The 17370-nt window shown below is 44.5% G+C and overlaps 1 protein-coding gene across 5 annotated transcripts in view; it reads left to right on the top strand.

The window, feature by feature from the left end:
• ARHGAP17 (Rho GTPase activating protein 17) overlaps nucleotides 1-17370 on the top strand; it is a 97236-nt gene that overhangs the window by 64356 nt on the left and 15510 nt on the right. For 4 of the 5 annotated variants that reach the window (XR_002726521.2, XM_023192917.3, XM_023192920.2 and 1 more), the window contains exons 13-18: nucleotides 1640-1720; nucleotides 3535-3648; nucleotides 7197-7288; nucleotides 9396-9552; nucleotides 12233-12466; nucleotides 16199-16368. Coding sequence is in view for 4 of the 5 variants with exons in the window: in XM_023192917.3 (XP_023048685.2) it covers nucleotides 1640-1720; nucleotides 3535-3648; nucleotides 7197-7288; nucleotides 9396-9552; nucleotides 12233-12466; nucleotides 16199-16368 (848 nt within the window). In the remaining variant the exon portion in view is untranslated. The remainder of the gene's footprint in view (nucleotides 1-1639; nucleotides 1721-3534; nucleotides 3649-7196; nucleotides 7289-9395; nucleotides 9553-12232; nucleotides 12467-16198; nucleotides 16369-17370) is intronic. The other variant, XM_023192921.3, reaches the window with a different exon arrangement.

Below are 17370 nucleotides of genomic sequence, written 5' to 3'. Positions count from 1 at the left end.
TCTCACGGTACTGACTCCCCTCCTCTCCAGAGTGCCTACTCCTCACCACTAAGGGAAGAGGAACAAATGTCACCTCCGTTCTGTCCTCTTCCCCGTCTGCAGACACTGCCCCTGTTCCCCTCAGGCAGGCCATGATCAAATAAGAGCCACTTATTTCTGATCAGTTACACTTCAGTGGATGTGAGTCCTCACTCATCTCTTTAACCAGGTTTTGCATTTGAGCTTTTCTTTTCTTTTTCCTTTTTTTTTTTTTTTAGATGGAGTCCTACTCTGTCACCCAGGCTGGAGTGCAGTGGCACAGTCTAGAGTCACTGCAACCTCCACCTCCCTGGTTCAAGCAATTCCCCTGCCACAGGCTCCCAAGTAGCTGGGATTACAGGTGCCTGCCACCATGCCTGGCTAATTTTTTTGTATTTTTAGTAGAGACGGGGTTTCACCATGTTGGCCAGACTGGTCTTGAACTCCTGTATGTTCAGTCCGCCTGCCTCGGCCTCCCAAACTGCTGGGATTACAGGCATGAGCCACTGCGCTCAGCCACATTTGAGCTTTTCTCTGTAACTGTGGAATGAGAGACTTTGTCCCTGGTAGATGGTGAAGTGTCCAAGTTCAGAGACAAGTTCTTAGTCATCACATATCTTTGGAACCCTGCCTGGGGACCAGCCTACTGTCGGTATTAATGTTTATGGGACAGAAGTCAGTGGAATCCAACGTCAGTGTTAGGTGAAGGAGAGTTGTGGGATTTCTTTTATTGGGTAGCCTCCTACCCAGTAAAAGATTTCTTTGTTTATTACAAGCAAATAAACTTGTAAAAGAAGATGTCTGTCTGTTGGTATATTGATTCTATAGTTGAGAATTGTCAACATGGTGGGCTTCCATCCCAGTAACACATCAACTGGCCTCTAAAGTGTAATTATGTTTAATCCCTATCCGTACTCTCCAGAATGGTTCCATTCTGGAGGATGTTTCGAGTTCAGAGTGGTGTTATGGAAGCCCCTCTATCACTCTTGGTCCCTAGACGGCAGAGTTGGCCGTACTCTACAGGCTCCTCCCTGCCCCTTTTTTTATGTCTCTGCAATATGCCTCCATATTGCGCCCGTGGAGGGCAAGAGTTCTTACAGTTGCTTCACAACAGAAATGGGCTGCTTGGTGTGTAGCCGGTGTGCAGTATTGCAAGCGAGGAAAGGCCCAGAGGTCTGGGCGCCTGGGAGCTCAGCCCCCTGATCTGTGGCTGGGCTGCTTGAGGGTAAAAGAATTTGGGCTCCATGAAGCCATACGTCAGTACACACTTTTTCTAGACAGAATTTTCAGTAGTGTCTTGTCTCTTCTGTGCCAAGTATTGGTGGAGGTGGTTTTGCCACAAAACCACCTCAAAATCGTTCAGCAGACGCCTAAACTCGTTCAGCAGAATCTACGCTTACCCTGTTTTGCACATCCAGAGATTGAAGGTTAACCAACTGCACAGAGCTAAACAGTTAATTGGTATTTGACTCTAAATCTGTTTATTTCCATAGTCTGGGCTGTTTTCCAAGTGTGCTTTCTCTGTCAAAATGGAGGCCTCACTTTTAGTATAGCATATTAATAAGGTATTACTAATCAGTGTTTTAATAAATTGTTATACTTAAAAGGTTTTTTTTCTCAGTGTGCAGGATCAAGATAAAAAACTTCAAGACTTGTGGAGAACATGTCAGAAGTTGCCACCACAAAATTTTGTTAACTTTAGGTATGTATGATTGAGCTACAATGACTCTGGAGTAAAGATAGGTTTAATGTCCAGCAGAGAAGTCATTTAATTCAGGCATACTTGGCACATTAAAAAACAACAACAACAACAAAAAACACATCACTTTGGAGGGTAACTTGGGGCCACTGGGAATGGGATTTCATGTATATTATGATGAATTTGAAGCATCAGTATCATGCCTGACATTAATACATAAGTTGGCTTATTTTCCCACTACAGCTATTAGCAATAAATTTCTTGTGAAAAGTTTGAGTGACCGTATGTTGGTTTTGGAGTCCAAATTGTCCAGTATGTTAAAGGCAAAATGAATCAATAGTTGTACATTCTGTAATGTCTTTTATGTATACTACTTAATTTATTTTGAAGTATAAAATCATCTTAATAACATTTCAAGGAATGGAGATTATATATTACTTTGTGGAATAACTGTGGTGTTAAGAAAATTTACCATGGGACAAAACTTCCGTAATGTAACTTCTGTTTTCCTTTTGACTTCATATGTAACTTTGAACAAGTATAGAGAAAGGAAAAAGTGGCCCCTGGGAATAAAGTCACTCAAAACCAAACAAGGAAAGTTTTCTGGGAGGACTTTCTAGAAAATTTTCTTTGTTTGGTTTTGAGTGACATTAAGTGACCAACCAAAATACTTTACAGGTGATATGTCTAGAATGTTACTTGTCCTTAAATTTAGCCTTGGGCTCTGCCACTAAGCTAAGCTACATACTCCCTTTTAAATATTCCCTTTGATTAATTTAACTCACCCAGCTTGGAATTACAGATCCTCTTCCTCTATTCAGTGTATATGGTGAGAACTCAGTACTTGTTAGTATGTTGGGAGTTTGGCCCTTTATTTTGTTAATTTTACTCTGTAATTGTTACTAATTGATTTTTGAATAGGGAGCACATTCCCTTGGTTCAAAATTCAAAATTCAAAAGGTATACAATGAAAAATCTCTCTCCTGTTCCCATACCCCAGCCACCCAGTTCCTCTCCTGAGATGCATGCGGTGTTTACAGTTTCTTATATATCCTCTCAGCGAGAGTTGATGTAGATGTAAGCAAATACATTCATGTGTACATACTTGCCTACATAGTTTTTCTCTCACACCCCCTTCTTTAAAAAGCTAAATGGTAGTGTATATTGTATACCTCATTCTCCCCCTCACCTTTTTTGCTTGACGTCTTAAGATACTCACTTAATACATCTTGGAGATTTTTCCTTCTCAGTACATTGTGTAATGTTGGTTGCATAATCCTCCACTGTATGGATATACTGTGATTTATTTAACCAACTCCCTATTGATAGTCAGGTTGTTCTTAAGTTTTTGCCTTTATATGACTGTACTTATACATAAGCTATGTATATATGATAAATTGGATATTTTTATAATTCCAACATAAAGTATTTTCAAATACAGTTTCCTTTAAGCAATATAACTGTGTCTGTTTTTGTATTAAAAAATATTGAGCTCACTATTAACACATTATAACTTATAATAGGGCTAGAATAGATAGGACATAGAGGAGAAATTGATTAGAGATATATTGCCAATAGAGGTTCAAATTGCTGAGATTTATACTTAACCTATTTTCTTCTTCCAAGCCCTAATTAGTCCGTTATCTGAAGCAAAGAACACAAGAACTGTATAAAATGCTTCACCTGAGCCAGATTCTGATTTAGGAACTCTCTGCAGTTAGCACCTGAGCAACCTGGGATTGTGCACCTGGGCAGGAAGAGAATATTCCAGCAGCTATTTCAGAGGAGAAACCCTCCCCTTCTCTTTTGACCCCTAGATATTTGATCAAGTTCCTTGCAAAGCTTGCTCAGACCAGCGATGTGAATAAAATGACTCCCAGCAACATTGCGATTGTGTTAGGCCCTAACTTGTTATGGGCCAAAAATGAAGGGTAAGTCATCTTCCTCTGTATCACATCCTTTGAATTTCTTCTTTCCCACCTGTCGGGATGCATAGAAATGTAACTCGGGTTACACATTCTAGTTTAAGATCAATTCAAGGTGTTCTGAAATTGGTTTTCTCATTCAGCCTATAATATTCTTGGAACACAGCTGTGAGCTGGGTGCTGTTCCAGCTGATGGTGACACAAAGATGTGTGAGACACTGTCCCAGTTCTCAAAATGCCCCTGCTCTGAGGCAGTCAGATAGCTCAGTGGCTACAGTACAGTGATAAGAAAAATACACGTATCCGTGTGTGTGTATATGATATTGTAGGAGGGGTAGCACTTTACTTCCACCCTCTTAGGGTATCTGGCTGGACCTGAGAACTAAAAGGACGTAAGACAGGTTAACAGGAGAAAGCATACAGATTTTTACATTTTATTGCCCAGCAGAGAAGTCATTTAATTCACACCTACTTAGCACATTAATTAAAAAAGCACATCACTTTGGAGAGTAACTTGGGACTACTGGGAATGGGATTTCACGTAAATTTTTTTTAATTTAAGTTCTAGGGTACATGTGCATAACGTGCAGGTTTGTTACATATGTATACTTGTGCCATGTTGGTGTGCTGCGCCCATCAACCCGTCAGCACCCATCAACTCGTCATTTACATCAGATATAACTCCCAATGCAATCCCTCCCCCCTGCCCCGGGATTTCACATATATTATGATGAATTAGAAGCATCAGTGTCATGTCTGACATTGGAGTTCCCATAGGAAAATGAAGATTCAAAGAAGCAGTTAAGAGCCGATTGCTTATATTTGAAGTTGGACGAAAAGTGAATTGTGAAAACATGACCAGACAAAGGAGTGTGGGCTAGGGCAGTTAGTTGTGGAGAAGTGACTAGGAAGATAAGGATTGGTTCCGCAGGGTTTGTGTATGGAAGTTTCCCTCAGCCTTGCCTTCCCATCCCTGGTGTTAGGAATGTTTCTTTCCTCCTGGTATATATAGGGAGGGCATCCTTCACGTGGGAGTTTATCTCCTGCTTTCAGGATGAAAAAGGAAGGTCGGAGCACTCTTCTTGCATGTCATGATTTTCAAGTATCTTTAACTCAAAATAATCCTATGCCTAAGGGACATATTTTGGGATGGCATATTCTGCCCCCTTTATCAAGTATGACAGCAACAGAGGTAAAGAAACATAATTCAGGCTGAGGAGTCAGGGAAAGCTCTGGCTAGGGAATGGCACTGGAGCTGTACCTTGATGAGTTAATAAGTTTCCTACAGCCAGGACCTGGATGGACCAAGACACTATTGAAAGGGCCTGGTTCCCATCGTTTACGGGTGTGTCACATGGCCTCGTGAATCTTGAAGACAAAGAACATGAGGCTGTGACTGGGAAGGCCAGAGCCTTCAAGGTCCTCACACATCATGCTGAGGTGTCTGAGACTTATTTTCTGTCTGGTGGGAAGTCATTCATTAAGGTTCCTAAGCAGAAGAATGTCTTGATTAAGTTGCACTTAGATAACTTTATTGGCATTGCGAAATGTAGATTGAATAGAGGAGGGGTCAGGGGATCCGCTAGAAAGCTTCTGGGAAATTGCCACTCTGTTGGTGGCATTGTGATGATCTCATTTAGTAATCAGAAGTAACCTTTTGAATAGAGGACATAAGAGAGAAATTGATTAGAAATATATAGCAAATCGAGGTTGAATCATTGACGTACTGTCGTCCTTGTGTTTGCAGATGAGGACACTGACTCTTAGAAAGAACAAGTAATTTGCTTAAGATCACACACGGGGAACTGGTGTGTCCAGGTTCTGGGTACAGAGCCTGTGTCCTTATTAACCCTTATTAGCTTTCCAGTACTCTTCTAAAAAAAAAGTGGGAAAGGACGTGAGAGGACAGTTCCACCCTAATCCAGCAGGGTTCTGAGGGACACAGACTGATCAGACTCCGTGTGGGAGGAAGGCTGGGAAGGATCATTTACAGGCAGAGCTTCAATTTTAAACTGGAATTTGAAAGGAGCGAGAAATTTTACTTGGTCGGAAAGTGGGTGACAATGTTCTGGTGGGAAGAGAGGTCAGAGTGATAGAGGAGAGGTTTGAGGCAGTCAGACCTGGGATGGAGCTTGGGAACCCAGTGTCCTCATGTAGGCCTCATAATAGGTTGTTGTAAAAATTAAGCAAGATGAAGAACCTGAAGCCTGGTAGGTGGCCAGAAAGTGTCAGGCCTTTTGCAGGTGGGTTGCTTTTGTGGTGTTCTGACTCCCAACTGAAACAGGAACTTGACAGCAGTGATAATAACTCTTACTTATTTTTTTCTCCTTCCTCCTTTCCTTTCCTTTTTCTTTTCCTTTTTCCTTTCCTTTCCTTTCCTTTCCTTTCTTCTTTTTTTTTTCTGAGACAAGGTCTTGCTCTGTTCTCCAGGCTGGAGTGCAGTGGCGTGATCATGGCTCACTGCAGCCTCAACCTCCTGGGCTCAGGTGATCCTCCCACCTTAGCCTCTCCAGTAGCTGGGAGTACAGATGCGCACCACCACACCTGGCCAATTTTTGCAGAGACGGGGTTTCACTATGTTGCCCAGGCTGGTCTTGAACTCCTGGCCTAACTGCCTCAGCCTGCCAAAGGACTGGGATTACAGGTGTGAGCCACTGCGTCTGGCCTACTTATTTTCTTCTTTGTGAGCCTTGGCATCAGACAGTGTTAACATCTGAACACTCATCTTGAGACTAGTCCACATATATGGTGACCTTAAGTGTGAGTGGGAGGCTCAGCTTTCAACATAATAAAAGGCACACTGTAACAATGCATGTTCTTGGTGACATCATAAGCAAAATTGCTTTTTAGTGATCTTTTAGTCTTAGAACATAGCTACCACCCATGTGATGCTGTTCCAGTGGGAAAGTGCAACCCTTGTTCCAGACCAGTTTAAAACCGGCATTTGACACAGCATTGGTGACTGACTGGTTTCACTGCCCCCCAGGGTCTGTGTGTAGCAGACACTGTGGTTGTTATCACAGTGCAGACGAAGGAGCAGCCAAGCCAGAGTCATTTTTTCCTGGGTGATCACAGCCACGTTCGTAGACCAGGACCATGTGAATTTGATTTTGTTTTTTGTTTTTTTTGTTTTGTTTTGTTTTGTTTGAGACAGAGTTTCACTCTGTCACCAGGCTGGAGTGCAGTGGCGTGATCTCGGCTCACTGCAACCTCCACCTTCCGGATTCAAGTGATTCTCCTGCCTCAGCCTCCCAAGTAGCTGGGACTACAGGCATGTACCACCACGCCCGGCTAATTTTTGTGTTTTTAGTAGAGATGGAGGTTTCACCATGTTGGCCAGGATGATCTCGATCTCTTGACCTTGTGGTCCACCTGCCTCAGCCTCCCAAAGTGCTGGGATTACAGGTGTGAACCTCCGCACCCAGCCAGTGAATTTGATTTTTGCATCTTTTAAATATTTTATCCTTTAAAAATAATTGAATTGCCCTGACACAACCAGCAGAAATTAGATGCTGCCTACGGGAAGTATTTTAATTTTGTGAACTTCTTTGCAGAACGCTTGCTGAAATGGCAGCAGCCACATCCGTCCATGTGGTTGCAGTGATTGAACCCATCATTCAGCATGCCGACTGGTTCTTCCCTGAAGGTAATTCTCATTTCAGTTTCATTGACAACCAAAGCAATGTGATAATCATGCAAAAAAGTCTTCTTAAAGAAGAAAATGCATCTGTAATCCTTCTTCATGATTACATAATTGGTTTCACATTTTTCATGTTTCTTTCCAGCCTTTGTTCATTACATTTGTATTTTGACATAATGGTAATCATATTGTATTGTCTTTCACTTAGTTTCACTAAAACATAGCCAGTCAGTGTATGTTGAATATCCACTAGGTGCCATGTGTTTGCTGGTGAAGCATGCTGCCTTCCCTGGGGGAACTCCGGCCACTGGAGAAGACAGCCACATGAACAGATAAATTATAACACATGGCAAATTAGAAGATAGGTGGATGGAGAAAGATTTCACAAACTCAGGTGCTGGGAAAGGGAGCCAGAGATTGGTTTTTAGAAGAGGCGATGTTGAATATGCAGGAGTTTTTCACTTGGAAGAGGGCTTTTTGTTTCTCTAGCTAGATTATGGATTTGCCCATAGGTAGGAGATGAAGCAGAAAAGGTTGATCAGGGCCAGTTGGTGAAGGCCTGAGTTGGTTGTGTCAGGGAATTAGTATTTCATCCTTTTGGCAATAGATTTTCAAACTAGGTTTGTTGCAGTCCTGGGATCCACAGAGGTTCCCATGGCCCCCTTTGGGGATGCTGGCCAGGCAAGTGTTAGAACTCTGGATCCCCCACACCTACTTCCCCCAGAGCAGCCCTGCTACCATGTCCCGTGGGGTGCAAGCCCCACGATACCCATCTTTTCTTCACCTCTGTTTGGTCACCATCCAGAGTCACGCCTCATTCTTGTAGGTTGCCCCGGGAAGATGGGATGGATGAATGAATGCTAGCATTCTGCTCAAGATTTCCTTTGAGGAAATGAGTCTTGCAAAAACTGCTAGAGGCAGTATGAACTTGATGTTGCTGTTTTTTTTTTTTTTTTTTTTTTTTTTTCCTGCAGTTGCAAGATTTAATAGAGTGAAAACAGAGCTCCCATACAAAGGGAGGGGACCCAAAGAGGGTAGCCGTTGCTGGCTCAAGTGCCAGCAATGTTCATATCCTCATTATTGTCCCTCCCACTGTGCTCTCAGACAATAGATGATTGGCTATTTCTTTACCTCCTGTTTTTGCCTAATTAGCAAATTTTAGTGAGCTCTCTTTACTACCTGATTGGTCGGGTGTGAGCTAAGTTGCAAGCCCCATATTTAAAGGTAGATGCGGTCACCTTCCCAGCTAGGCTTAGGGATTCTTAGTTGGCCTGGGAAATCCAGCTAATCCTCTCTCAGTCCCCCCTCTCAATAGGAGAGTGCTGTTGAGGAGGTTGGCTGACGACCGCTCTAACTGCTTTCTGCTGAATTGAGGCGTAGTAGGGGGTTGTGCAGTTGAGATTTCCTTGGGAGGGGTGCCTTCGATGTCATTAACTTGATGTTGCCTTGTATTTCTATTTTATATCAAAGTGTAAATATCTTTTTTTTCTTTTTTTTTTTTTTTTGAGACGGAGTCTCTCTCTGTCACCCAGGCTGGGGTGCAGTGGCAAGATCTCAGCCCACTGCAACCTCTGCCTCCCAAGTTCAAGCAGTTCTCCTGCCTCAGCCTCCTGAGTAGCTGGGATTACAGGCATACATCACCACGCCCAGCTAATTTTTTGTATTTTTAGTAGAGATGGGGTTTCACTTTCTTGGCCAGGCTGGTCTTGAACTCCTGACCTCAAGTGATCCGCCCACCTCAGCCTCCCAAAGTGCTGGGATTGCAGTCGTGAGCCACCGTGCCCAGCTAAATATCTCTTTGAATGATTCAAATTTGGATGATGTGTTCATCATCCTCTTCTGCATTCTAGATTTTTTTTTTTTTTTTTTTCCACAAAGGAGAAAGTACAAAAGTTGTGTAACTTATATTCTGACCCATACTTCTTCCCCTGTCTTGTCCTCTTGCGTTACTTCCCACTGGTTTGATGGACCATTCTTGCGACAGCTTCCATTTTGAAATAGTGGGGACTGTGGACTGAAGAATGAGGTCCCCCGTTCCAATGAGGGATGTCCTAGAGCGCCCTCACCTGCTGTGCTCCGTGTCTCATGCACTTGTTTATTTTTCCTCTTGCAGAGGTGGAATTTAATGTATCGGAAGCATTTGTACCTCTCACCACCCCAAATTCTAATCACTCTTCCCACACTGGAAACGACTCTGACTCGGGGACCCTGGAGAGGAAGCGACCTGCTAGCATGGCGGTGATGGAAGGAGACTTGATGAAGAAGGAAAGGTATGATTCGACTGTTCACTTCCAAACCAGCAGTAAATACGTTGTTAGACCCATGGTATCTGGTATCGCTCAGTGGACTTGGGATTTGAGAGTGGTCCCCATCCACCTGTGGCTGATGGCATCCAGATAGTTTCTGTAATTCTGCTGTAGGTCATTCTAAGCACTGATCTTCCCATAAAGTCAGTATGTAAAGCTTGTCAGTTAACATTTCTTCCACGTGTATTCCAGCTTAACTTGGTGGTGTGCTTGGTAAACCCTGCAGTGGAATGGCATCATACACATGTTAAAATTGACCTAAATGTACTTGAGTTGGGGGGAAATAGAAAGGAAAGTAAATTTGATAGTGTGGACTTTTGTCCAGAATTGAGTGTGAGAACACCCACCTGGCACAGTGAGTTGAGTGATTTGGTATTTAAGGAGACATATTTCTGGTATAATAATGGCCCCACAATGGAAGCCAACCACTGAATTTGATGTTCAGTGGGAAAAACCTCAGTATTTGCCACTTCTAGAAGAAAAAAAAATGGCAGTATTGAACTTAGTGAAAAGCAATGTGTCTCTATATACTCTTTTCTATGGGCAATTCATGGGATTTTCAAGGGTAATTAAAACTCTTTGTGATTTGTACCTTTAGATGCCAGCCTGTCCCATGTGTGTGATGAAATGCCACTGTACTCACTAGGAATGCTAACAGTTAAGAGGCCTGTTGGAAGTAATATGTTTTTCTTGGTATATTAAACAATATTACTAGATATAGTTTTACATTAAAACAAAGTAACAAGCTCTTATTTTAATTGCTCAATCTTATAGTGAGGTGTGCTGTTTATTTGTTTCTTGTTCTTTGTTTTGCGTATTTTACCCCTAGCAAAGGAGAATGCATTATTCTGTCCGTATACTGTCCGTCCAAAATCCACATTTATTCTATGTGACATATTACCTCTCTGAACCCTCATTCGTACGTTCAGTAGTATTTCCTGATGACAAACACTACCCATCACAAAATTAGCTTTCATGTATTTTAAGTTAGAGAAAACAGTGTATGAGTCTAGTTAGCACATGGCAAACGATTCTCAGTTACCTGCCTTGTGTCTTCTCCCTGCCAGCTGACCCAGTACGCACACACTCAGGAAGCCAGGTATCTTTACTTTCTGAACTGAAAGAAAAAGTTGCTAAGTTCATAGCTCAATGGGCTTCAGTGAAAAGTCAGCCTTCCTTCCACCCTGTCCTCCAGCCACCATTCCCTTCCTCAAAGCAACAGTTTTTTCCAGTCTTTTTGTTTTTTGGTTTTTTTGAGACAGGGTTATGTGCCCAGGCTGGAGTGCAGTGGTATGATCATGGCTCACAGCAGCCTTGACCTCCCGGGCTTAAGCAGCTCTCCCACCTCAGTCACTTGACAGGTGCGCACCACCTCACCCAGCTAATTTTCTAAAAAAAGTTTTTTGTAGAGACAGGGCCTCACAGTGTTTCCCAGGCTGGTCTTGAATTTCCAAGCTAAAGCGATCCTCCCACCTTGTCCTCCCAAAGTGCTAGGATTACAGGTGTGAGCCCCCACGCCCAGCTTTTCCAGCCTTATGTGTCTTTCAGATGTAGTGTTTGCATATGCACATAGGGTTGTTTCTACATCTCATCTCAGTTAAGAGGCAGTGTGGTGTGATAACCTTATACTACCATTGGTAGCCTTCTGGACTTCACTTCTGTTTCATTCCCCAAAAACAGATTTGAGATGGGAACTAGGAAGTATGGAAATGGGCCAGAAGTGGTGACTTATACCTGTAATCCCAGCACTTTGAGAGACCAAAGCAGGAGGATTACTTGAGGGCAGGAGTTTGAGAGCCTGGGCAATGTAGTGAGACCCCGTCTCTAAAAAAAAATTTTTTTTTTTTTGGCTGGGTGTGGTGGCTCATGCCTGTAATCCCAGCACTTTGGGAGGCCGAGGTGGGCAGATCACAAGGTGAAGAGATTGAGACCATGCTGGCTAATACAGTGAAACCCTATCTCTACTGAAAAATACAAAAAATTAGCCAGGCGTGGTGGTGGGCGCCTGTAGTCCTGGCTACTTGGGAGACTGAGGCAGGAGAATGGCATGAACCCGGGAGGCGGAGCTTGCAGTGAGCCGAGATCGCCCCACTGCACTCCAACCTGGGTGACAAAGCAAGACTCCGTTTCAAAAAAAAATTTTTTTAATATCCCATTATGGTGATGTGTGCCAGTAGTCCAAGCTGCTCCAGAGGCTGAGGCTGGAGGATCATTTGAGCCCAGGAGTTTGACACTTTAGTGAGCTATGGTTGCTCCACTGGAGTGCCAAGCACTCCAGCCTGGGTGATGGAGTGAGACCTCGTGTCTAAAGGGGGAAAAAAAGCAGAGGAAGTATGGGGATAAACACAGTAACATGGTGTCATTCAAGGTGAGGCCTGCCTGTTTGCTTTTAGCTGCTCACACCCAAATTGATCAAAGACTTTGAACAGTACCAGGGTCATTGGCTTTGCTCGGGCTCAAAGCCAAGTGGCGTTGCTTGCCTTGGTATCAGGGGTGGCCATCGGTCTGGTTCTTGCCGCTTCACTGCATGCTGGGCAACTTGGGTGGCTGTCCACATGTGTGGTTTTAACACACGTGGACCGATGGGCTTCTGTCTCAGTAGTCTGCTCGCATGGTGTGTTGACTGTTTCTTCTCTCTGTGTAGCTTTGGTGTGAAGCTTATGGACTTCCAGGCCCACCGGCGGGGTGGCACTCTAAATAGAAAGCACATATCCCCTGCTTTCCAGCCGCCACTCCCGCCCACAGATGGCAGCACCGTGGCGCCCGCTGGCCCAGAGCTCCCTCCCCAGAGCTCTAGGGCTGAAAGCAGCTCTGGGGGTGGGACTGTCCCCTCCTCTGCGGGCATACTGGAGCAGGGGCCGAGCCCAGGTGACGGCAGGTAAGGAGGCCGACTTCTGCTGGCAGTGGAGGCTGGACGCCCCAACCCACTTGCAGGTGGTGGCCTTTGGGCACGGCATCCACGGCCCAAAGAACTGCTCCAGCATGGAGTGAACAGATTTGCTTTCACTCTTCTGGTTGGCAAAAGATGGAAAAAAAGACTATGAATGGCTGGCTTCTTTTTATGTTTTCCAAAGAAAGCAACATTGGTTTGCGTTCTTTGCCACACCTCTTTGGTGCTGGAAACCGGAAGGCAGTGGGTGTCTCATAGTGTGTTAAGCCTCTGTCACCTGTTTGATGTACACTGTCAGCATTCATGTACTATCTGTTCGTTGTCATCCAGTGTGCTAACCAGGAAGCATTTGAATGTGGCAAGTTAGTTAAATTTTAGTATTCCTGGCATTTATTCACTCGTTCATTGATTGATTCAGTCAGACAGATTTACCGAGTCCCTGATATGTGCTGGCCACTGTGCTGGGCACATGAGGTGACTAAGACTTCGCTCCACACCCCCAGATTTCAGTCTTGTAGGGCAGTTGATCCATGAGTCCACGGTGGAAAATAAGATGGTAGCTTTTCTTTTTTCTTTTCTTTTTTTTTTCTGAGACTGCGTCTTGCTCTGTTGCCCAGGCTGGAGTGCAATGGCATGATCGTAGCTCACTGCACCCTCCGCCTCCTAGGCCCAAGCAATCCTCCTACCTAAGCCTCCCAAGTAGCTGGGATTACAGGTGCTTATCACCATGCCCAGCTAATTTTTTTATTTTTTGTAAAGATGGGGTAAACATAGATGCCCTAGGTTGCCCAGGCTGATCTCGAACTCCTGGCCTCAAGTGATCTTCCTGCCTCAGCCTTCGAAAATGGTGGAATTACAGGCGTGAGCCACCATGCCTGGCTGGTAGATTTTCTTAAAAGTCTCTTTTAGTTGCTTAACCTTTGGATTAGCCACCTGGAATGGGCTGCAAATGGATAGCAACTTTTAAGAAAAGGCACCTTGAACTTGAGTTTGTTTTTGTTTTTGTTTTTTTGAGACAGCGTCCCACTCTGTCGCCTAGGCTGGAGTGCAACCAGATCTTGGGTCGCTGCAACCTCCCCCTCCTGGGTTCAAGTGATTCTCTTGCCTCAGCCTCCCAAGTAGCTAGGGTTACAGGCAAACACCACCATGCCTGGCTAATTTTTTTGTATTTTTAGTAGAGATAGGGTTTCACCATGTTGGTCAGGCTGGTCTCAAACTCCTGACCTCAGGTGATCCACCTGCCTTGGCCTCCCAAAATGCTGGGATTGCAGGTGTGAGCCACCGTGCCCGGTCAGAACTTGAGATTTTTATTTAATTGACATTAATTCAGTTCTCCACACTGATCCAGGCAGATAACCACCAGAGGCTAGTTCAGGTGGCATCCCTTGTGGTTTGAAACTGACCACTGCTTAGCTCTGCACACGTGTGCCAAAATTTTTGTTGTCATGTGTTCTACATTGGCCATCCACAACACCCCGAATGATCATATATGAAGTAAAATAAATGTTCACAGAACAAGGACAGGCCGTTTATCCACACGTGTATTTCCCACGCAGAGTGATGAATTTGCCTTGGAAGAACTCCTTTCTCATCGTCCTTGGGATGAGCAAGGGAGAGCCTCATTGTGTGTGAAGCTGCTCATGAGATAGGAATCTTGTTTCACCATTTAAACTGAATGCTGAATGCTTTGTGCATTCCTGAATTCCATTTTCCTCACCTTGGGAAAGTTTACTTTGGCATTAAAAAAAAATTAAGGCTTCAGACTTCACAGGGCTTCCCATGCACGTCATAGGCTCCACGTTAGCTTGTCAGTAATTGTGCCCCATGTGTATACTTGTTTTGGTTTAAATTGTTTTGTTTGAAGGGAAAAAGTCTAAGCGAATTCACTTATTTTCTTTTTCTTGTTTTTGTTTTTTATTTTTATTTATTTATTTTTTTGAGACGAAGTCTCACTCTGTTTCCCAGGCTGGAAAGCAGTGGCGCAGTCTCGGCTCACTGCAACCTCCGCCTCCTGGGTTCAAATGATTCTCCTGCCTCTGCCTCCGGAGTAGCTGGAATTACAGGCATGAACCACAATGCCCGGCTAATTTTTGTGTTTTCAGTAGAGGTGGGGTTTCACCATGTCTGCCAGACTGGTCACCATCTCCTGACCTCAAGTGATCCACCCACCTTGGCCTCCCAAAGTACTGGGATTACAGGCGTGAGCTACTGCCCCGGCCTGTGTTTTGTTTTGTTTTGTTTTTTTTCAGACAGGGTCTTGCTCTGTCACCCACACTGGAGGGCAGTGGTGTGATCATGGCTCACTACAGCCTTTTAATCTCGCAGGCTCAAGCAGTGTTCCCACCTCAGCCTCCCAGCTGGGACTACTCGTGCACCCCCATGCCCTGCTAATTTTTAAAATTTTTTGTAGTGACAAAGTCTCACTGTGTTCCCCAGGCTGGTCTTGAATCCTGGTCTCAAGCAATCCTCCCTCCTCCGCCTGCCAAAGTGCTGGGATTACAGGCATGAGCCACCACGCCCAGCCAATTTACATATTTTCATTTCTTTGTGGCATTCAATTTGTTTAATCAAGGCTAAATGTATTAAGATAATAATTAGTCTTAACACGGAAGGACAAATGGAATGTCAGTCATTTTGCTTTTTTTTTTTTTTTGAGACAGGATCTCGTTCTGTCCCCTCGGCTGGAGTGCAGTGACATGATCTTGACTCACAGCAACCTCCACCTCCTGGGTTCAAGTGGTTCTCCCACCTCAGCCTCCAGAGTAGCTGGGACTACAGGCGTGAGCCACCACACCTGGCTAATATTTGCATTTTTAGTAGAGACGGGGTTTCACCATGTTGGCCAGGCTGGTCTCGAACTCCTGACCTCAAGTGATCCACCCGCCTCAGCCTCCCAAAGTGCTGGCATTATAGGCATGAGTAGTCACTGTGCCCAGCCTGCTCTTTGTTTTTTTATACTGTATTCTGTAGGTATTTTAATGTACATTACACTAATGTTATTCACTCTTTGGTGACCTTGACAAAATGGAGCTTTAATGTTTGGTATAAAAAGTTCTGGGCCAGGAAACAGGAAGCATGAGTTCTGATCTCTATCCTGCTGCTACCAACTCTGGACTTCAAGTAGTCATTTAGCCTCTGAGTTCTCCTTCAGTTCAAGTTATTGATAATTATCAAGCCCTTTATCATTTAGAGTCTTATTTTACCGTGACTTTTGCTTAGTTTTGTATAGTATATATGTCAGCATCTAAAAGCCCGTTCATGATGTTAATAGTACTGCCCAATTTAAGTCCAAACACAGTAGAGCTGAAAACTCCGCATTAGTTGCTTTGAAATGATCTCTCTCATGATACTGGAGTGGCAGAGTCGTTGGAGTCCAGTCTGATGCAATGAATCTCATAAAATAAATGGTCCTATAGTCCCAGCTACTCAGGATGCTGAGGCAGGAGGATTGCTTGAGTCCGGAAATTTGAGACCAACCTGGGCAACATAGCAAGATCCCATCTCTTAAAAAAAAAATGACACCAAGTATACATTAGCTCTTTATATGGCACCAAGTAAACACTAGCTTTATAAGCCCAGTGCGAGCTAGTTAGAATTTCAGATCCTTTTCCTTCCTGCCAAAGTGAAAACTCTGCTTGGAATCTTATGCTTTATGTGCAGTATGTTCAGATTTTCTAGCTGGGACTGTCTGACGTCTAACTGGACTTTTACTCCTCTTAGTCCTCCCAAACCCAAGGACCCTGCATCTGCAGCTGCGCCAGCACCAGGGAGAAACAACAGTCAGATAGCCTCTGGCCAAAACCAGACCCAGGCAGCTGCCGGCTCCCACCAGCTCTCCCTGGGCCCACCTCACAGTGCTGCGGGGCCCAGCCCGCATACTCTGCGCCGAGGTAAGCAACCACCCTCCTCCTTGCCCTCAGGGAAGGTTGTGCAGACCTCTGTAAGTTAGCACAAGGATTCAGATGGTGAGGCTTGTGGCCAGATCTTTTCTGTGTCTGTTGTAAAATGGCAAGCAGAAAATTCAGTCATTCAAGAGAGAAGTCATTAAAGAAAAAGGAAAAAATCAAGAACAGAAAGACAGACATTTAGCTTTTCCTTAGGCATGACAAAGCTTAACAAACAAAAAGTCCATTCTTCAGAAATGCTCCCAGTTTTCCTGGTGTCCCAAGCCCTCACTCTGTTTGGAGACTACCACAGCCTCTGTACTTCTCGCTCTGTCTGGAGACTACCACGGCCTCTGTACTTCTCACTCTGTTTGGAGACTACCATGGCCTCTGTACTTCTCAGCTTTGTGGGTCTGGGAGCCACTGCTGCCTCGGAATTGGGGTGAGAGCTTTCTAGGTCCTGATTAACAAAATGTGAACTGCTCCCACCTGTCTCCCCTGCAGTCCTCCAACCAGCAGCCAGGGGAATTGCTTTAAAACTCCAAGCAGATCATGTCATCTGTTGGTTAAACTCTTCAGTGGCTTCCATGCAAACTTCTCACCCTGGATTCTCTGCACTCTGGTGGGGCCTACCTCTGAGCCCAGAGCTTACGCTTCCCCCTCTCAACACACTCTGCTCTTGGTTCCTTGAATGAAGTAAGCCCATCCCCTCCTTAGGGCTTCCAGAGCATTCTGTCCCATGTCTTCACATGGTTTCTCCTTAACATTCAGGTCTCACCTCAAAAATCACTTCTTTCGGCTGGGTATGGTGGCTCACACCTATAATCCCAGCACTTTGGGAGGCTGAGGCAGAAAGATCGCTTGAGGCCAGGAGTTAGAGACCAATCTGGTCAATATAGTGAGAGCCCACCTCTACAAAAAATTTTTTAAAAATTAACTGGGTGTGGTGACACACACCTATAGTCCCAGCTACTCAGGAGGCTGAGGCAGGAGGATCTCTTGAGCCCA

This window comes from Piliocolobus tephrosceles, chromosome 17, assembly GCF_002776525.5.
Source record: "Piliocolobus tephrosceles isolate RC106 chromosome 17, ASM277652v3, whole genome shotgun sequence".
Taxonomy (NCBI): domain Eukaryota; kingdom Metazoa; phylum Chordata; class Mammalia; order Primates; family Cercopithecidae; genus Piliocolobus; species Piliocolobus tephrosceles.
This window is presented reverse-complemented; position numbering and strand designations above follow the sequence as displayed.